The sequence below is a fragment of the Centroberyx gerrardi genome, chromosome 5 (assembly GCF_048128805.1).
Source record: "Centroberyx gerrardi isolate f3 chromosome 5, fCenGer3.hap1.cur.20231027, whole genome shotgun sequence".
In the NCBI taxonomy this organism is placed as follows: Eukaryota; Metazoa; Chordata; class Actinopteri; order Beryciformes; family Berycidae; genus Centroberyx; species Centroberyx gerrardi.
The window spans coordinates 16901560-16923603 of record NC_136001.1 but is presented as its reverse complement, the minus strand read 5'-3'; the positions used below and the strand labels follow the sequence as shown (position 1 = coordinate 16923603).

Below are 22044 nucleotides of genomic sequence, written 5' to 3'. Positions count from 1 at the left end.
AAACAAAAGAAAGGGAAAAAAGCCCCCTGCAATTAGGCTTCAGTCTCAGTTATGAGTGCAGTTAATCACGTTCTTTCTACATCTAGAAATTATTTCTTGATTCTTACATAACCTGATAGATATTACCTGATGTTGCAGGAACACATCGCACATTAAAACATGATGAATAACGTATTGGTGACTCTCTGTTCCTCTCCTATGCAGCTCAAAGTTAATTATTTACACATCAAATTCAGATTTTACCAGTCTGGCCCCACAGCTTGCAGAGTTGGGTATAGTTGGGAACCCTATAAGCAAAACAAATGAAAAGCTTTACCCAAATTGAAAAAGTTTTTATTATGTCAATTACAGCAATGTTTTACTTGAGGTCATTAGGGATATTTGTCTTTGTTCATCCTCAAATACATAATATTGATGCTGAGAGGCAAAACATAGATGAAGATTTCACATGGAAATATAAATTAGCTTCAAATCATATTGTTCAATTTCCTTTTCCAAAACATGCTACAAGCATTTTAGCACTGCCCCTGTCTGCTGTCTCAGTTGTTTAACAGATATGGTCCAGAGTGAGAAGTGGGGTGAGAACGGTCAGTGGAGACAATAAAAAATAAAAGAATAAAGCACTTCATCGGCAGGGACTTAAATATACCAATTTCGTCATGTACAGTATTACCACATATCAACTCACTGAAACAAAAACGACATTGCCCCAATGTTTACATGAAGAAAAAAATCTTTAAGTTATATTACTGTGGCATGGCTTCTGAAAGAAAAATGACAAATGAAGCAACTTCCCAAGGATCCCGTTAGAAAAAACACACTGTTGCTGCATTTAATTTTTCAATCTGAGAATTAAGTCACAATCGTGCTTTTTTGGCATATTAAAGTTGATTCATGTATCATTTTAATGTGTTGAACTGCTTAATAGAGAATACCATTTTAGAGCTTAATCAACAGAAATACTATAAAAGTAGTATTTTAGATTAATAATTTGCGCCAATGTCAGTGAGGCATCCCAGTGTCAGCAATGCGCAACAGACCTGAATACATTCCATTATGCACCATTCAAACCAAATTATCATTATCATTTGCATGTGACTGGTCCAGCTAGAATTTTGGTGGAAGTTCGTTTTAAAGTGCTGTAAGGACACTGGGCTATATGAGTGACACATCAAAAACTAATTTTGAGAGACGCTGAACCCAAAATGTTAACAAAAATAATGGACATTTGTGGCAGTATTTCTTTCCAAGACTGGTAACGGACAATTTTTTAAGGAGACATAACACAATTCCCACCATTTTACAATTGGAACTATCTGCTCTAATGTTCAGATAAACAAAAGAATATGAGAAAGCAAGTAAAAACATACTTCGAGATTGAGACCAAAGGAATAGCTGTCAAGCTACGCATCCAACCATACCCATACACATATTTAACACACACATATACAGTGTTCCTGAGGACCAATTTTTGCAGTAAACCACTGCCATTTTCATTTTTGTTTCCCAAACAAGAAAAAAATGCCAATAAGATATATTCTACAATATAATGACTACAGAACTTTAAATCAAACATACATATTTTGCAAATCAATGTATTAACTGAAGTAGGTGCAGTTGGGAGAGACATGGAAATTGGCTTTATCTAGTTTACACTCTATTCAGCACATGCATTAAGAGACTCTGGAAACATCTGAAAATCTAAACAACCAAACGAGGAAAATATGGAACAAAAACAAAGACCGACAAGTTTTGTGAACTGATACTTGATTGCCATTTGCAATATATCAGCTTTCAAACATAACGGAACCCTAATGTTACTGTTTTGGGTCAAGTAATGACACGTATTGTATATATTAACTCATTGTCATTTACAGTTCTTTTTTTTTTCCTTTTTTTATTTGCAAGGCTGGCTAAAATCGAGGCTCAGTTCAAAAGATAGATGGAAGATGAAGAGGGTTCCCTCCTTACAGCCAGCGAGGCATTTAAGAAAAGCAGACGTCACTTGTTTTGAGTGAATAAGCCCACCCCAAAAAGTCAACCTCAGTGCTGTCAGTGCCTTGATTAGTCCAGAGCATCTCCTGAGAGGTGAGCACCATATTCCCAGGAGTAGCTCAACAAATGTCCACATAACTCACTTCATCAGCGACTCCTGTGAAGCACAAGACAAAAAAACAAGTTAAGTATAATTGTGCTTTTTCATTTGTAAACAAGAGTTCTGTAACTTAAATTACATCCGAAAAACACAGAACCTAATAAAGAATACATGTTAAAAGTGGCAAATGAGCCCTCATGCTGTTATAGATTTGTTTTGAACAAATTCAAAAGTGCTTTAATCAGGCTGGAAGTTATTAGGCAAATTAGTACTATTCTATATGCCTCCTGTGAAAAAGAGCTGGGTGGGTACAGTCTTGATTTCAAAATGACTAGCCAAAATGATTTTCCCTATGGAAATTACAGACAAAAACCAGTGCACATTGTGTTACATTTAAAATATCCTACCTGAGTCTCTTTTGGCTCTGGGATGGGAGGTTCCTCAGTTTTCACCTCCACAGAAGCAACGGTGTTGGCCATTTGTAAGCTTCTGGTGACTGGACCGCCCACTCTCTCCCTTGTTCGGAGGGAGAACCGCTCCTCTTTCTTCGGCTGCTGTGGTGGCGATTTGGCATCTGCTACCCTCTTGGGTACTGGCTCCTTGCCCATACGTTGCATTCTCATGGCTGGCCGTTGTGCAGTGTAACTGGGAGTGTCGGAGGACGATGGGGTGGGAGGTAAAGATTGAGCATGGCCCTTTTTACTTTTTTTGCTAGGGGATAGTGGGGAAGCTGGGAACGAGGCAGGCCTCTTGAGCCGGCCCAATGTAGCAGCAGTCTTTCCTTTGCTTGCCTGGGAGGTTTCAGGCTCTGCAGCACCAGAGCTGCGAGCCCTGGTCTTTCCCAGGGGTTTAGGCTCCGGCTCTGCCTGCTGGATTTCACAGTCTAGAGCTTTCCTCCTAAGGTTCATGTTTTTATCTACCATAGAAGTTGCTTCTTTTTTCACCTCTATACCTTTCTTGCCCTTTTTAACAACAGGCTTCATGGGACAGCTAACTGCCATATGTTTACTGAGACTTGCAGGATAAGTAAACTCACGACTGCAGTGTGGGCAGATGTTAAGTTCTTGCTCTTCTTCAACTTTAACAGGAGCCCTCTTTGCAGTAGTGGCAGTTTTATTTTTCTGTGAAATTGCCTTCTGAACTAACTGATTTTTCTTCTTATTGAGGGCACTCATTTTTGTTTTAGCAGAGGGCTCTTGATTAAAATTGAGTCTCTTAGGCTGACCCATTCTACGGAAAGCATTTTGGCCTACACTGGCTGCTGAAGGTGACAAAGCTCCGTTCTGAGGCTTCACTATTTGCTTGAGGGGGATGGGGTTTTTCTTGGGAGTGTAACGCTTCTTATCACTAGCATTTGCACAAGCCAGTATGTGCTTGTGCAGCTCAGGCATGTTGTCAAAGCTGTTGCCACACTTGGTGCAGCGAATGGCAGTGCTGAAAGTCTGTGGTATGTTGTGGGTGGTAAAGTTGGTAGCCGAGGCCACAGAGCCAGCATGTGAACGGCTGTGGTAGGGAAAAGGGGGCGGTTTAAAACTGGGGTAGTGTTGATTAATGCCAAGGCGGACATCCGGGCCTTTAGGCTTCCCTCCCTCTGAGGCCATGATTTTTATTGTAGTGTACAGCTCCTCAGTGGGATCCTCTGGCCCATCATCTACATGTTTACCATTGACATCAGGCTCTTCTTTTATTATATCAGAGACACTGTGTGGAGCAGCTTCATCAGAAGTCTCTGGTACGGGTGTTGAGGGACTGCTTTCCTCTTTGGCCCTGGATGGATCTGTGTAGTTTTGCGGCCTAAGCTTACCACTCTCTACAGTGGTATGTGTGCATGTCTCGTTTGGATGGAGATCCTTTTGGTGCTGTTGGAGGTTACAGAGAAATGCAAACTCCTTGGAACAAACAGAACATACAAAGATCCTGCCCACTCCGTGTAAGGCTGTTCGGTGAGCCAGCAGGGCCGGAGCGTCACCGAACAGCTGCACACAGAACTCACACTTAAAGGGCCAATCCACAGCGTGCTCTGTGATGTGCCCACTGAGCTCTTTGATGGAGCGGAATGGCTCTTCACAGACGTTACACACAAACGTCTTGCAGTATGTCTCAGAGTCAACTTCGTCTACCTCAGAGGGTTTATCTAGAGCAGCAGGCTGAGGTGAAGAGTCAACACGATCATGAGGTGCATGGTTCATGTCTGACAACTCATCTATGCAGTGGTGGGGCTCTTCCTTTATCACAATGTGAGCGAGCGATGGCAGTGATGGAGATGGGTCATGTGATATGGGAGGAGGAGACATTGAAGCGGCAGATGAGGCTTCTGGCTGGGATGATAGAACAGCAAAGTCAGAGCACTGGGACTTCTCTGTTATTGAATCAAGGTCTCTGCTCAATTTGCCATTTAGCAGACTGTTGCTATTCACAGTCAGAGGAACATCAGCTTCTGCTGTGGGCATATCTACTGATGTGGGCTCAGAAGGGCTTGGTGTAGCTGAACTATTGAGAGGATCTTCGACTGGAGTGTGAGGGGAGTCCAGTGGCTCGGGGGTATGGTTATCATCTCCATCTCGACTTTCTTCAGCTAACGACATCTCCTCTGTGTCTGATAGGGGCTTGTGTTCAACTGATCTCGGAGACATTTTGGGTGACAGGACAGGAAGAGGTCTCAATGCAGAGCAGTCTGAAGGCTGAGAGAGAGGAGAGCCAGGCATATGCGGAGGAGAGGGCATGGTAGGTAGTACAGGGGGAGGTGGCGTTGGGGATGTCATGCTGGAGGTGCCAGGTGAGGAGGGGTTCATAGTGACAGGGGTCAGAGAGGGCGGAGAGGGGTGGGCAGACTCCGATGCCATGTTTGGAGAGAGAGACTGAAAACAGCCTAGGCTTGCCAAGGCAGAGGGGCCCTCCTCTCCTGCCGAGGTTAGACCTACATACTCATTCATCAGCACCTTTTCAAGCATGCTGGTGTTAGGCTTCCTCTTCTTGATCAGGGGCTGTGGTGCTGGACTTCCCTTTGATTCTGGCTCAACTATGCTCTTCCGATGCATGCTTAAATCAAGAGCTGAGTCCCCAAGCACCTTGTTCAAGCTGTCACTTCTCCTACTGACAGAGCTGGACAGGTCCAACGGCTGTTGATTACAGGAATTTCCTCCACTACTTGAGGCAGGTTGGCTGCGCATGTCCTTTCCAGAAGGGCTCAGGGTGTCCCCGTCGTCCTTGTCCAGTAGGCTCCCAGCAGGGGACACGCTGTGGCTTTCCAGCTTTGGCACCTTTAGGGTGTATGAGCTCCCTGCCTCGGCTTTACAGCTCTCTGCTTTCTGTGCAGGACTGAGCTGTGGAGAAGAGGGAGGAGACGCTGTTCTTCTCTTAAACCTGCCTGAGACCCCTGGCAGCGGTGTGACTGACAGTGGGGAGGCCAGTCTATGGCTTTCTGCTATCAGGGCAATGGTGGACTTCTGAATGTCCTGTGTCTGAAGGAGCTGTTTGAGCTTAGGGGAGAGATAGACAGTTTTCTCCCTTTGAAATACTGATGAATCTGCGGCTTGGGGAAACAGTCCTCCCACTAACAAGTTAGATGAAGAAGATGTGGAGGATGAACAAGAAGAGGAAGAGGCAGTGGAAGATCCTGTTTCTGTCTCCATTTTAAGGCTGGGGACGAGTGGGGGTGTAGATGTTCTCCTTTTTGATGTTGGCTGGCCTATATTGGAGACCTGCTTCACAGCATTGGTTCTACCCTCCACTTTGAGTGCCTGACTGATCTGGTTTGGGCTGATTATGACTGTGTCAAGACCAAACAGCGCCGCAGATCTGGAGTCCACCTCTATGACCTCACAGCTGCTGACTGAACTGGTGGACAGAATCTTGCCATCAATGTAGAAGCTCAAATTCTCAGAGATGTTTTTGGATATGTCGACTACATAATCGTCCCTGTCCGCTTCATCTTCCGTGTCTGCACTGGGCACATAGACGGGAGGAGGGCTGGTGCTGGGGGATTCATCAGGCTGCTGCTGCTGTTGCTGCACCGATGCCTCCTGCAGCAACATGCCTTTCCTGCGAACGCCCTTTGGCAGCAAGTGCCGTTCATGTATTCTGCGCTGGTGTCGGCGCATGTTGGTGTGCGTGCCAAATGCCTTATTACAGTACTTGCAAGGATGGAGCTCCTTTGACTCCCCATTCTCATCCATTATAAAGGGACGGTCAGCATGCGGCCCCAACTCTTTTCTTGTCACTTCAGAGTTGTGCAGAGGCCCCCCTGGAAATTGAGACCCTATGGCTATGTAGTGACTAGTTGGGCTGGTACAGTCGGGACTTGAACCGTCAGTCTGCACCATGGGACTGAGCAGATTGGCGGTCCCTGCGAGAGAGCCAGGCCTTTTCTTGGGCCCGCTCTCATGCCTTCTCTCATGCCGCCGCCGCCCCACCTGTGAGCCAAAGGATTTACCACAGTACCGGCACTTGAACACGTGTGTCTGCTGGTTAGCGATAGCATGAATATGTATGTGGCGCTCCAGGCCCTGTTTGGTGGAGAAGTGGCGCTCACAGTGCTGACAGGGATGTGACTCTCCGTGGGGGTCACCTTCAAGGTCACCGTCAGGATCGGGGTCAAGGTCAAGATCAGGATCAACATCTGGTTCTTGCCCTGGAAGCGAAGAAGACTCTGTCTCGACCTGTAGATCCTTAAAGCTCTCTTTACCAGTGTCGCCACAGGTCAGCAACGGGTCAGGCTGCTTACTTTGCTCTGAATCAGCCACACATGAATGCTGAGCAGTTTGCATGGGTAGCAGCTGCTGTAGTTCACCTGGACCCTCCACCTCATCAGCAACCTCCTCCTCCTCCTCCTCCTCCTCCTCCTCTTCTTCTTCTTCTTCTTCTTCCCCCTCCCCATCTCCCCTGTCAATCATTACCACCGACATGTCCTGCACATCTGTGTGGTCAGTACTTCCCATGGGATGAGGTTCCTGGGGTGCCTGTGAGGGCCCTAGGGACGATGGCCTCTCATCCTCCACCTTAGGACCTGAAGACAATTTATCAGGAGCGACAAAGTTAGGTTTTCTCATCAAAGCATTTCAGGAATTTGAACAACAAACAGGTAATGTAACTGAAATGAAATTAACTTATTACCCAAGAAATGTTCAGTGAAAGAGAAGGTGAGAACGTCAAAATGCTGAATATCCATAACAATGAGACAACTAACCTTCCTCCCCATCCCACATCTCCTTGATAATAGGTTTGGTTCCACTTGTTTGCTTGAATCCACCCAAACCAGCCTGTCTGGCTCTCTCCAACAGCTTTCTCCTGGCTGCTGAGAGAAATGTACACATCACTTTAAACCAGGCTTGATCTAAAACAAACACATATGCTTACAATGGAAAAATTTGCATATAGAAAAGTTCTATGATACAAAAAATGCTATGTTTACATTCTACACACACACACACACACACACACACACACTTCAAGCTGCTAGGTACAGCACAACCGATTATCTGTCAATGTTGGCCCTTCTCACATATCATATCGGCACGGAGTTCCTCAATGATGCACCAATAATATTAACACAGAGAATGAGATTTCACCACAGTCACCTTAAATTCCATTTTGAAATTATCATTAAATATTAATTTAAGGAAAATAATTATTTGTCAAAACCACAGGGGTGTGGTGTAGAATTCATTCTGGGATAACAGCAGGCTACAGCGATGATTCAGCCAAAAACAAATTCTAGTTTTCAATGAGGCTGTGATCTGTAGCCTCATTGAATTACTCCTTCAAAGCCAAATCTGAGGGATACATTTCAAGGCAACTTTCATGAGGAGTATCATTCAAGAAACCTTTAGCAAAAGATATGTCAGATATTGTTATTTTTCATCTGTAATTATTTATGTCAGGCCCAAGATTCATATACCGGTTGGACCCTAAACAAAAGTCATGTAGTCTGTATGATTTCACTTTGCCTCCTTACAAAAAAGGTACAATAACAGTAGTCATGACTATATTATGGTAATTGTGCTATTACCTATTCACTACACCAAATCAATTCTCAGCTGGTTAAACTCCCCATTTAATTTTATTTCAAAGCATTATGAAAAATTGCAAGTCTCTGCTTTGAAATTCAAATGGCAACGTATGAATTAACTGAGCAGTCCATTCTAAAAACAACCTTAAAATTTTGTATTCACAATTATGAGCTTGCATTTATTAGTAATTCAAATAAGAGGATAGAGTGGGAATATGAAATTTAGGAATGGCTTTGTCAACAATCTGAGGCTACCCTTAATATGAGACCATTTTTAATTTTGAGCCTGATCTAGCCTATCTCAAGAGGCTGCGCTGGCACCTAGTCATCAATGGAGTGCGTCAACAAGGTCATCTGGCCTGGCCTACAAAGCCTAATTCATGCCACAGAAACACATGCTGCAGGTCAGTCATCTGACCAGCATGGTCTGAGGCATTCTGCTAAATCTACAGCAGCAGCACAACTACCCAACCGTCTCACTCAATTCATTTGAATCAAACACTCAATATGGATGCATTTCAACCCTGGCATACATCAGTTAGGCCAATATGCATGATGGTTTGATATCAGATGCAGCTAGTAAGATAAGTAGGCTAAATTCAGCAAGGTTTACTGTGCAGTTCAGTACAGGGCTGCCAAACGCCACTGCATTGCAGCATAAGGAGATGACTGTACTAGAGACTATTGCCTGTAGGATTACAGAGAAAAAAAATTATGGGCTTTCCTCACAAAATGTTGGCAAATAAAAACCAAGAAAAATCCTTTACCAATAGGTCAAATTTTGTAATAATAAAGACAGCAAAACATTGTAAAGATATAAAATTCAAGGCCTACAGCTTCAGGCTCTAAATTTTGTATTAAACTTATTTAACTGACCCTTCAAAGGTTCAAGAGAGTGATCAGACTTTCTGTATGTTGTCTGTTTAGATGCAATGTAACTACTTCCCAAGAGAGATCTAAAGTAATAACTGGATTACTACATGATATTTATAAGCACCTTAATGATATTATGTAGATACAAAGCTATAACATTATTGTGTCATTCTTGTCTAAATAACCTATTTCTTGGCCCTACAGCACATCACATGCTATATTTTTTGGGTCTTGTCCCCCATGCCAAAGAGTTTGGTCTAATAGATCAATAAACTCAGTAAAACATAGACAACTACTTAGCTAAGCCAAGAACTTCAAAAACAGACCGGATCAGATAGCAAACGCTGAATATTTATTTTTATCAATTTGCCCTCTTCTTTGTGGTCCTGCACTGAATTACCCACATGATCCAATTTTCTTTTATGAAGCACTATGTCCAAAGTTCATATTGACTAAGGTACTTAAAAAGACACTTTTATAACCTGCTCATTGGGTTTTGCATTGTGGAAGTGTGAAAATGTGGGCTCAGTGATCTGTACCTTGCTTAATCAGGGGCCGCTTTTGCACTGTCCAATTTCCATTCGACTTTTACAAAATCTCCCAAAATCTACTTTGAGAAAAAAGTTCAATGTAACTACTGTAACGTTGTCATTTTTGCGTTTGATGCCTTTAAGCTACCATGTGTTTACGCTACAAAACCGGGACTGAACACTAATACGACCACTTTCAGTACAATCCACTGTGATGTCTGTCTTTACACCGTATCGACATAATCCATTTTTATTAATAATTTACTCTGAACTCCAGACAGTTTGCCATCTGCTCCTGTACAACGAGATGTCCGTGCGCCCAGACCTAGCCTGTTAGCTTGCAAGCTAGCTTGCCATACCTAGTTTGACAACTCGCTAAACAGGTTATTCTGAACCTAGAATGACACACAGGATATTGCCAAATATACCCTACAAGCCATTACAGTTATAGTTTAAGATGTATCAAATATCTGCACTCGAAGCAGCCTGCAATTGCAGCTAAGGTAGCTGGCTAGTTAGCTAGTACATAGCTAGGCCATCATCAAGTAAGAGGCTCGCCGATGGATGGCTTTCATGCTTTAGGAACTCAGGGAAGGTCACATCCTCGAAAACGTCAGGACCAACAGGAGCCAGAAAAGCTGGTAAAAAGTTGCTCAGATGCTCGTTTACCTGTTCTACGTACGGTTTTACGGCGAGAGACGGCCAATCGTGCATTATTTAGGGCAAAATGATGTCGCAACGGCGAGTTTCATGTCGGGTATGAAAGTAGAGAAAAGCCCCACACATCGCAACCGACTGTGGCTAAAGGCTGGTAGCTGCTAGCCTTTGGTAGCTCGCTAGCTAGTCAATACAACTTCGAGTGGGCTGCAAAGAAACCAATTCACTGTTATTAACCGCATCGTATGTGTGCTGCGCATACAGCCAAGGCTCAATCGAACAGAAATGTCATCTTGGTAGAAAGGCAGGCCTCACCTCGTTTTGCCCTGGGTGAATTTTTCTTGCTCAGGCTGCTGACTCTTTCTTCCTCTAGTGCAGCTGTTATCTCAGGGTTGTCTTCCCCACTGTACCACACCAGCAGCTCCTCTCCCGGCCCGATAGGCTGCAACAATGAGAGATGAGGTCGGGCACCAATCAGAGCCCGGCTTGCTAAGAGGCAAGGGAAATATTTGGGCCACTGTGCATCTAATCTGTCAAATCCAAGGGGGGATGGAATTTGACATTGTTTTCACATTATAGGCTACATTATACTGTCCTCTTCAAATGTTCAGTTCAATTTCTGGAGAGTGCATACCATGTGAAGTGCAGGGATGTGGTGGAGGGTAAATCTACCAAAACTCATCTTACCCACACTTACCCAGCTTTTTAAGGTGACATAAATCTTAATGGGGGTAATGTCATACTACAATTCACAGTAAGTCATATCAAAATAATGTGGGTTATATGAGAAAGTAAAATGAAAATGTAATAGATTTTTGTTTATACTGGTGGTTGTTTGCATTATGATCACCAACTGGAGGTCATAGTTTACCCACCTATTTATTTACCATTGCATCACTGGGATAGGAGTTTAGTGAAACACTGTCGTATGCCGGTATATTATCCTTGAAAAAACCTGGGAGTTACATATGCTGATGTAACTATGGTTGTTAGATCATAACCATGTTCCTGAGTGCCTCCTTCCCAAAACAATCCAACTTGAAAGCCCCTTCATTCATTCATTCATTCATTTCAGTCTATGTGCTACTGGGTGTAGGACTTATTAACCTGTAGGAACAATCAGGCTACAATTTACAATGAAGGAATTTAGCAGAAACATCTTATCCAGAGTGACTTACAATTAGTGCAACAGTGAAATAAGTGAACATTCCTCAAGTATCAACATGGTAAGTAGCCAGATACAACAACAACATCTGTTTAACCTACCCTTAGAACTTTGTAGTAAATGGCTCGGTTGATCTCCAGGGGAAAAAGATTCTGCTCTTCGGTGGAGCGTGCCCAGTTCACATAGCGCAGCCAGTTCCCCTTCATGGGGTCTGTGGCATCAACACACATCCAGCCCCTCGCTGGGAAATAAACCTACGTGGCACAGTAACAAGGATGATGTTATCAAGAACATAATGCTCTTGCTAGACAAAATGGACAGGAGCACTGAATGGGCCATCTTTGCCCAAGTGGGAGCTGAAACACAATCAACAGCATTTGTCGCAGCAATGTAATAATGAAGGCTTTTCATTCCCCCCATCCACAGCAGTGTGCCTTGGACATTCTTCAAGTTTCTGTTGGTTTATTATACAGCTTTCACTACTGACAAAGAAATGTTACCACTATATAACGCTCTAGCTATTGAACAGTACTGAGGGTGCTACAATTGATGGAGATGTTAGAGCTCCTTTTAGCCATGCAGGAACAGAGACTAACACAAAGATGGAGGTGAGTGTTTTATGGGGGAAGGAGCCAACACAACGGCCTTCTACTTACCTCCCACATGTAAACATTACTGGTCACCTGGGACCTTTTTTTCTTCTCTCCAACAAACGGACCAAACCTCTTGCCTTTAGGAATGGCCCGAGTGGCCCAGACACCTGAAAATAAAAATGACAAAAACATCTAATAACTATTTCATTGTATTTGACCTTATTATATTTTCATTGCTGAATAGATAGAAAACCAACAAATGAGTTTATGCAAATTTGCAAATTAGGAGTAATTTACTAAAACGCTTTCTAAAGAATAAGCTTGATTCTCTGAGGCATGTCAGAAAATACTGATCATCTATTTTTGATTTGAGACATTACCGTACGGAAGATTAGGGCCACGTGAAAAAATCATTTGAGTTCTGAGATTAATCTCAGAATTCTGAGAATAAAGTCAAAATTCTGAGAATAGCCAGAATTCTGAGAAAAAAAGTCAGAATTCAACTTTTTTCAACAAATTTTTCACACATGACCCTAATCCTCTTCCGTATTACCAGCACTCTAAATATCCTTTGTTTACACTGTCGAATCAACCTCAGAATTGTTCAGTCAAATTAATTGAAGCTCTAAAGTTCTCAGTTTTCCATTGCAACCTGGTCTTAGTCCAGTATTATGGGCTAGAAGCAATAATTTTGTACACCCATGAATTGCAATTCTTCTAATTCTTATAAGATTCTGTGAAACTTGTAGTTATCAAAGTAGGGCACAGTTGCACTCATTTACTCACCAATGCGGTTTTGATTTATAGCAGAGGGACCCAGATTCAAACAGTCAGGCAAGCCCTTCCACACATGGGGAGGAATTTCATCTAGTGTTTCCACTGTCCCACCAGTAATAGCCATGACTTCCAACACCTGAAAAATGTCAGACACGCTTAAAAATGCTCAAAACCCCTGTGTGAAGGCAAATGTCAAACATCCATATCCAGGACGCATTAAACATCACTTTAAGTGGTAGCTGTTATCTGCATTTCACATTTTGCAAGATTTCACCTGTTCAGGTGGGCTTCCACAATGGGCAGTGTTTTCACATTAAAAAGAGATTAAAAAGCAACAGCGTTGAAACAGACACAACCACTGAAGAGGATGCTCTCAGGTTCAATTCATTACATCAAGGGGAGCTGGCATTTCAACAAGGGCAAGAGACAGACTGTCAAATATAAGTTTTATTTAAAGCGCCGATATAAAACAGCAGGCTGACAGAACTATGAACATGGCTGCTCCTCCCTCATAGCCTATATGACAAAGACCCACATCAGGTAGGCCTATATGGACCAGTTTTGAAACCTCTTTTTATTTATGGGCCTGCATCTGATAATCATTCAGCAAAACCCTTTCACAGATAGAGCTGTAAGAAGTGTAATCACAATGAATTCACAGACCACAGATGGGGGTTACATTTTGTCACGAGGGTTGCATTCATGAAAATATTGCTTGTTCAAAAATGTTTGCATCAAAGGCCTTTTTAATTAGTTAGGCTACTTGTTTTTTTTGTCCCAGCTGGCAGAATAGGCAATTGTAAAGAAGCACAATAAGCTGCGGATCATGGTCTGTGGGTTCACATAAGGTGACCATGCTGAATTAATCTAAAATATTCCACATAGTTCAATAGCTGATCTTTTAACCTTATAGATTCAGACGATAAAATCTAACTCAGTAGAGGCCTGTTTTGTGAAAGGATACACCAGATAAATATCATTGTCTCACATTAAGACAATTAAACATGTCCAGGTTTGTGGTGCGCCAGCCTATTTCATGGACCCAAACGTCCCTTTCAAATATAAGGCCTAGATAAAATGCATAAACTTTTTATAGGCCAATTCATTTAAGTGATTGCCTTTGATTTTTTCATAATCCACTGCTGCTGGACTTGTGATCAGACATTTTTAAATCCTCCCTGATCCACAAGTTCAAGTGTGTGTGTGTGTGTGTGTGTGTGTGTGTGTGTGTGTGTGTGTGTGTGTGTGTGTGTGAGAAAAGCAGATTTAAAGCATTGTGCTTCTGTTCAGCAAAAAGTTGAGGAAAAAAAAGAAAGAAATGCACTTGAATATCTAAAACGCACAGCGCCTGAAGGATGCAATTTATTGTTACCCGTGTAGGCTACTCGTCCGCTCTCCTTATTTTTTCCGATGCTCATCGCAGTAAGGTGGCCGGAGCTTCCCCCACCCCCCACCCCCCACTGTTGCCTGTCGTAGGGTTTTGGGAACGCCGACTTCACTCATACACCCACTTACCTGTTTTATTTGACCGGGGACTTGTGATTTTTTTTTTTTTTGCTCTACCTGCTTTCAATCTGCTGAAAATGGCGGATGGAGGCTTGGGTCGAAAGCCTCTCCAGTAACTCCTTCGGATCGTATAGTGTAGTTGGGAGAGGCAGCCTGCTCGTGCAACCATCGATGGGGCAATGTTCAAGTCACAAGGAGGTTTCTGTAGGCAGGAGGCTCGCCTGTCCTGCGGGCAAGGTCTCAAGTCCTATCAACACTGCAGCCTGAGATGAAACCATGCCAATCAAGACCTTGCTTTAATTCATCTGTGAGCAGGATGGGCCTATAGGCTGTTCCCATTTGTGCTGCCTCGAATAGCCTGGAAGAACTCAGTAACAGCAAACAAATGTCAATTGAAAGGTGTTATGTAGTGGGGAAATGTCCACAAGTCATCTTTTTCTCTTCCATGCTTTGTTCTTGTTTCTGTGTTTCTTTGTTCTTGTGTTTGCTGTTGTAATGTTTTGTTTTCTTTCATAATCTTTGTTGCAGTTATTCTGAAACCCCTATCAAGATGATTTTCACTGATGCAGTGGGATTTGTGAGCTAAATGTAACTGGATGAATAGTATGAGTTCAAAATAAATGAAGGTTTTCATTCCCAAACGCTGCATATCCATTTTGAAAAAAAACATTGCTGTCTGAAATTCCTGAAAGTGAACAGTTCAAAAGCACAGCCTATTCTTTTTATTCCTCTATTTTATTCCTCCTTTTTTCTTTTCTTTTTTTTTTTATCTTAAGATGACTCATAACTTCAACAGTAAGCCATAATATGCTTTACTTTCATGCCAGCAATCATTTTGCAAGAGTAGGTGTCAGGTTTTTTTTTTTTTTTCTTTAGATATCTCCTTTTGGAATAAAAATCTTCAAATAGGTGGCATCACATGGACAGATGAGCAGTAGTTAGGTGTTCATATCTACCGCAATACATTTTGATATCACAGTTCAACAAAAACACTGTTTATAAATCCACATGGGCTAAAAGTAGATTTGTTTCTTTTTTCTGTCTTATGAGAATGAGGCCTCTAAGGAGGGATAGCATGATATATATTAATAACAACAAGAAACATTAAAAAACAACATCAACAAAACAGATTTTACATCCTTAGTTTTGAGTCAAAAAGAGCAGTTGAAGGAAGGTTTGTTTTCAGTGTGTCTGCAGCCACTTTGCTCCACACTGAGCAGCAGTGTGTAAGTGTTGGAAATTGAATAAGTTCCAATGGCATATAAGTTCCTGTTAATTAGGCTATTAGGCTCTTACTTCCCACATAGTCATCTTGGTACTCAAAGGGCAAGTAGTAAGGGCAAAATGATCAGCAGTTTCTGCAGCTATTTGCAGGTCGTGCCTACGGCCACTAGAGGGTGCTCTACTACCATAAACAGAAAGTTTGTGCCCAAGTCACTGTAAACTAAATATCATCGTCTATGAATTGTGATTGACTATAAGAGGACTGCTGCACAAACCTATTTCATTTCTGCCATCTATATCTTACTGTCACAACAGCACTAACAAGCACTGACAAGAAAGTATTGGCTGACTTATAACACTTTCTTGTGTGATCTGTGATCTATATGAATGATTGATTCCTTTTCTTTTCTTTTCTTTTTTTGCCAAAAAGGAACACACTTTACAGAACACACAGCTAGCACCATGAAACAAGATGTTTCTGTACCTATTCAGCTCAGTTTGATTTCATAAATTCTACAGGAACACAAGGTAATATTCTTCTTCTCCGCTAATTATTATGAAAGGATCTGGCCACTGTGTTACTTTCTAAGGTGTGGCTTCATGCTACAATTAGGATATAATTTGAGGAAGTATTTACAACTCTGTCATTCAACATGCCTGAGGGCATTCAACAAGACTTTTTAATAATATTTTATCCCCCCGTATGAGCTTTCCATTTGTACAGTATACCCTCCAAAATGTCCCAGTTATGCTATTAAGCCTGAACAATGTTGTGGACCAGTGGTGCGCATGCCTCATCTGCTCCCCTAATTTCACTAAAGTCGGTGCTTAAAACACCCCTCAACCAGATGTGCTCAGTCCTGTCCCCCATTTTACAAGCCTCCGCCCCTGCTAGTCAAGCAGTAGCAATTGCTCCACCCCTGGCTGCCTTCCCATTTCCATCAGGCTGACAGCTGTCAGAGGTCCTCCTGCTCTCTGTGTCATCAGTATCTCCTGGCCTACCATATGAGGATGTCCATCAACCACTAGTGCTCTTAACCCAAGTGTGCCTGGTTCCTTTAAACATTAACAACAGAGTCATTAGGATTCCTCCAGAATGAACTAGAAAAGTCCTTATATATCCAGCACTACTGGGAGAAATCATAAATCACAGTGAACTGAGTGGAAGTGGGTCTCAAGTTGGATACCCCTGATTTGTTGCCTATGATACAAAATGTGTTTCTAAAGAGACCATGAGTATCACAGCCACACCAAATTCCAAATATACTTCATACAGACAATGGGGTTGCTTGACCATGCAACTTCAAATTAGGGGTTTTGCCTAGTAGTCATCAAGATCATCTAACAATCACGACAAAGACATTTTTTCCTGAATTGCTCAGAGAAACATACCACACATCATGCATTACTGGACATCTTTTATTTAGGCAAATGTTGTCCAAAGGGTGTAAAGTTGGGTTGTCAGTCTTTCAGAAGATTTTAGGACAATTTTTGGCTCTGCCTAAAAATATAGTCATCTGCTGTAAGGATGCTGTGTTGCATCTATAAGCCCACAGCTTGAATTACCTAGCACAAACATTTCCAGGATTGATGTATTATTTGAATTACCAAGCCTTCTAAAGCATGCATAGGCCCAATGACCTAGATTTGTAATAGGCATAGTGCTAATTCTGTAACAGCCACAATCTCCTATAGGTCTTTTAAATCTAGCAGTGCTAAGGCAGCAATTAAAATTGGCATATGTTTACATTGATGCAGTTTTTCCACAGAACACATTTAAAAACATTCATTTAGAACATTGTGTCCCCCTACCCGCCTAAAAATATTTACTGTGTGCAGGGTGAGCCTTGGACATATGGCCGGTACTGCAGCATGCCAAAGTGTGATAGGAGATCTTCCCCTTCTCATGCTGCATGACAGACCAGGAAAAGTGATACTTGTACTTGGCCCCTTAACAGAGCAGGAGGTGTAAGTGTTCTCACGTATGTGCTGTACATATGAAGCTACTGGAATAATAGTAAGTCAAGACGATTTTGCAATTAAATGCCCAACATTCTTTGGTTGGACAATCATGAAAAAGAATAGACTCACTATATCTGCATCGAGTTGTTTTGAGCTCGCTTTTGCCACTTCAACTATCAACTGATTGAAAATCAAAGATTATTAAAGTCAGTTTGGCCAAACAAAGCTGTCATTATCATCAATGTAAAAATCACAACACGAACACACAGATGAATCAGAACATTCACAAGCACAGAAATACAACACATCATATTTGACAGAGCATATTTTTTCTTTTTTAGGAAGGTTGGTTACCTGTTGACATTTATTAGAAAGGAGCAATACGAGAGGAAAGCTGATTCTCACTGAGAATGTGTTTGTAAGTTGGGAATTTTATCACTCCATATTCCTTACATCACGCCTTACTTTTTATACTCCTAAAATAAGACTAAGATTCTTCTGTACCATTCAGATATATTCACATTTCATGCATAGAACAGTGTAGGTTGTCACTTTCTCAAGTAGCTAATAATTATTATATCTAGTTATTACAGCTCTTCCAAAACTTACATTAGGTCAAGACATGCTGTTAGGATGGACAAGATACCCAAACATTTCACATCTAAACATTTATTTAGATTTTGTGTTTGAGGAATGAAGCCCTGTTTGGCAGCCCAAATTCTCGGCGAAGCTGGAGTGCTAAAAATGTTTTCCAGAGGCCTCCTCTTAAGAAAAAGTTCAGTGCAGTGAAACAGCTTCAATAGCCTCAACATCCCCAAACTGTCATTCCATTCGTCAATTGATCTTTGCTTTACTGTTCTAAAACAGGAGAGAGAATTGCAATTGCAGATTAAATGACAGATAGTCTTTGCCATACTAAAGATAGCCTTGTTCTGCCAAGCTATCAATAATAATAACATAAAAAGTATGTTGAATAGCAATTATTTGGTAATTAAATAAAAGATAGATTTAAAGCAAATTTAGACTTGGTGTCAATGTTGTACTCACGTGCAATCAACGCATCTTCCTGGACACAGCTCTCCCAACAGATCCAACAGCAATCAATGACACCAGTGTGAAGAACGCTCCACTAAGCAACATCCCTCTGCTCACTTCAGCTAGGATGCCAAAAGTGTCATTAGTGAAATCAACTTTCATAAAAGCTACATGCAGTATACAAGTGATATTTCGCACTGGGTGAACATTTCTATTTTTCGGAGCTCTTAAGCAGTCCTGAACATTACCTCACACTACTGTAGGTTCCACAGGGACTGAAGGGACAATTAATTGAAGCCTTTTTTTCACATGTTTTGGAATTTCATTCATTATTGATATTAATCACTTCTTTAAATGTTTGGACATATTACACAGAAAAAGTATATATTTTTAAATTGCCGTTGCTATAATTCGTCTGTCAGAAGAACACTTTTTGTACTTTGTTCGTTTTTAAAATGAAAACGTGCGTGACTTCACCACAAATACAGGGAAAGACAGTTGGAGGTTGACTGTTCCTGAACTGATTGGAGATATGCATTTAAAAGAGAAAATTTTACACTAGTGAAATATTGATTCAAATTAAGGTTTTAGAAATAACTCTATTGGGAACTTACCAACAGCTTCTTTTAATGATGTGACTGTAGCTGCAAGATCCTCTGTAGGTGGTGTGACACCGGTGCCATCGGCAACTTCCACAGGGGTAGGAATGGCTTCTGACTCTGCAGCAGTAATGCTTGGGGCAGGGACCGTAACAGGTTCAGCTGAGGTGTCAGTTAAGATCTCTGGTGCATCTGTTACAGCTACTGGGATTTCTTCTTCTGGGTCCGGTACCTCCTCGGTAGCCACAGAGTCAGATGGGGCCTCAGTGGCAGTGCCTACAGGAGCGAGTCCCTCTGGATCACTGTCCTCTGGCTCACTTTCCGCAGGAGTTGTGTCTTCCTCCAGGGCTGGATCCTCTGGCAGAGGCTCCAACGGGACAGCTGCTTCTACTGCTTCTGAAGCTTCTATGGGAATGGTGGGGATTGGTTCTTCTGGAGCCGTTTCCTCCAGATCAGGCTCCTCTTTAGAAGTTTCCATGGGAACAATGACAGCAGGTTCTTCAGGGGTCGAATGTTCTAGAACCGTTTCCTCTGGAGCAGGTTCCACTTGGCCTGGCTCTTCTGCCTCAAGCTCTGTGGGGACAAGGGCAACAGATTCCTCTTCTTCTGGTGTAGTAGGAGCAGGTTCTTGATTAGCAGCAGGCTCCTCTTCAGCAGTTTCCATGGGAACAATGACAGCAGGTTCTTCTGGGGTTGAATGTTCTAGAACCGTTTCCTCTAGAGCAGGTTCCACTTGGCCTGGCTCTTCTGCCTCAAGCTCTTTGGGGACAAGGGCAACAGATTCCTCTTCCTCTGGTGTAGTAGGAGCAGGTTCTTGATTAGGAGCAGGCTCCTCTTCAGCAGTTTCCATGGGAACAATGACAGCAGGCTCTTCAGGGGTCGATTGTTCTAGAACCGTTTCCTCTAGAGCAGGTTCCACTTGGCCTGGCTCTTCTGCCTCAAGCTCTGTGGGGACGAGGGCAACAGATTCCTCTTCCTCTGGTGTAGTAGGAGCAGGTTCTTGATTAGGAGCAGGCTCCTCTTCAGCAGTTTCCATGGGAACAATGACAGTAGGTTCTTCAGGGGTCGAATGTTCTAGAACCATTTCCTCTGGAGCAGGTTCCACTTGGCCAGGCTCTTCTGCCTCAAGCTCTGTGGGGACGAGGGCAACAGATTCCTCTTCTTCTGGTGTAGTAGGAGCAGGTTCTTGATTAGGAGCAGGCTCCTCTTCAGCAGTTTCCATGGGAACAATGACAGCAGGTTCTTCTGGGGTCGAATGTTCTAGAACCGTTTCCTCTGGAGCAGGTTCCACTTGGTCTGGCTCTTCTGCCTCAAGCTCTGTGGGGACGAGGGCAACAGATTCCTCTTCTGGTGTAGTAGGAGCAGGTTCTTGATTAGGAGCAGGCTCCTCTTCAGAAGTTTCCATGGGAACAATGACAGCAGGTTCTTCAGGGGTCGAATGTTCTAGAATTGTTTCCTCTGGAGCAGGTTCCACTTGGTCTGGCTCTTCTGCCTCAAGCTCTGTGGGGACGAGGGCAGCAGATTCCTCTTCTTCTGGTGCAGAAGGAACAGGTTCTTGATTGGCAGCATGTTCATCTTCAGCATTTTCTTCAGGGACTGTAAGGATAGGCTTCTCTGTGGCAGCCATTTCTGCCGCACTTCCCACAGCAACAGCTGGGACAACTTCGACAGTCGTTTCAGCTCCTGTAGGGGCATTTTCCTCTTCTGGAGATTCTTGAGGAGCAGCTGCCACAGGTTCCTGAGAAGCAGATTCCTCAGCTGCAACTTCATCAGGTACAGCAGCAACAGCTTCCTCAAGGACTGGATCTCCCATGAAAGCTAGAGCTGGTTCCTCTGTAATAATTGGAATGTGTTCTTCAACAGGTGGTTCCTCGGCTACAACTGCAGTAGCAGAACTTGCAACAGTGGCAGGTTCCTTTGGGATTGGCTCCTCCACTACAGTTGGAGCTGCTTCCTCTGCAATAACTGGAATGAGTTCCTTGGGAACTGGTTCTTCTGGGGCAAGTTCCTCCACTATAACTGGACTGTGGTCCTCATCCTCTGGGACAGGTTCCTCTGGACCTGGTTCTTCAGCAACAACTTGCACTGGTTCCTCTGCTGTAACAAGTGGTTCCTTGTTGGCAACAAGAGCTGGTCCATCAGCTGCAATAGAAGGTGGTTCCTCAGCAAGAACTTGAACTGGTTCCCCTGGTACAACAAGGACAGAATGTCTTGGTATAGGTTACTCAAGGTCAACAATGGTAGCCTCAGCATCTACCAAAATCCTTTTTTCTTCCAAAATAGTGTGAAATTATTACAATAATTAGGCTTAATATATTGTACCTGTATCCGCTTGATAGGCCTCTTTATAGATATTTGAAAATCATCCCTGGAATTTCTCAAAATCAGTATTATTAAATAAGTTACATGTTGAGGCCTATTTCGGCATGCTAAAAAAGACCCAAAGTATTTTTTAAATTTCTCATTCTGTAGTGCAGGGCAGGATCCATTCATTCAGCTTTAAAAGCTGCAGAATGGAGCAAGGTTAAACAAAACTACAAACTACACAGAGTAAACTCTACTCCGTAGCTCTGAAAATGGCCTTGAATATAACGGTGGCCGTATATATAACAGTTATGGAGATCTCCAGTGACACGTGTGGGGTTTGGGTGATCCAAGTTTAGTTCAAATGTCTCACGGGGTAATATACTAGAGGGGCAGGTGTGTCAGAGAACAGCCCGAATGTTAGTTAATCATGGCCAAGCATTCATGCACGTTCAGACACTGGTGGTTTATCCTTGATTCAGAGGTGAACTGGGGTTCAGAGAGGTCAACTTCCAAATTGGACACATTGCTGGAAAAAACCTAAAGCAATATGTCTTTGCCTCACTGTCCTAGACTCTGTTGACTCACAAGTTACCTATTATGTAACACCAAACACAGGTTTACCTTATTAAAAAACAGGCAAACCTTTATATTTCTAAATATAAAGCATATTCTTTTGCTTATTTAATCACAAAATCACCAAATATTCATGATATG

At 42.6% G+C, this 22044-nt stretch overlaps 1 protein-coding gene across 1 annotated transcript; it reads right to left on the bottom strand.

Annotated features, from left to right (window-relative positions):
* Window positions 1–344: 344 nt before the first annotated feature.
* Window positions 345–20428, bottom strand: prdm2b (PR domain containing 2, with ZNF domain b). Its single transcript, XM_078283441.1, has 8 exons — window positions 19064–20428; window positions 12707–12833; window positions 11984–12087; window positions 11429–11581; window positions 10478–10604; window positions 7281–7388; window positions 2503–7100; window positions 345–2152 (listed from the first exon to the last, which is right to left on the bottom strand). Exons 1-8 carry the CDS (start codon window positions 20426–20428, stop codon window positions 2135–2137), a joined length of 6600 nt encoding a protein of 2199 aa, XP_078139567.1. The 3' UTR covers window positions 345–2134.
* Between the last annotated feature and the right edge of the window lie 1616 nt (window positions 20429–22044).

What these genes read in the sequence shown, in the direction of transcription:
- prdm2b (XM_078283441.1), bottom strand. Translation starts at nt 20,428, where the DNA reads ATGGAAACTTCTGAAGAGGAGCCTGCTCCTAATCAAGAACCTGCTCCT. An exon ending in CAGAGGATCTTGCAGCTACA is followed by an intron (nt 12,834 to 19,063) that starts GTCACATCATTA and finishes GACATTTTTCAG; the next exon opens with GTGTTGGAAGTCATGGCTAT. An exon ending in TTCACCCAGGGCAAAACGAG is followed by an intron (nt 7,389 to 10,477) that starts GTGAGGCCTGCC and finishes CATTTCTCTCAG; the next exon opens with CAGCCAGGAGAAAGCTGTTG.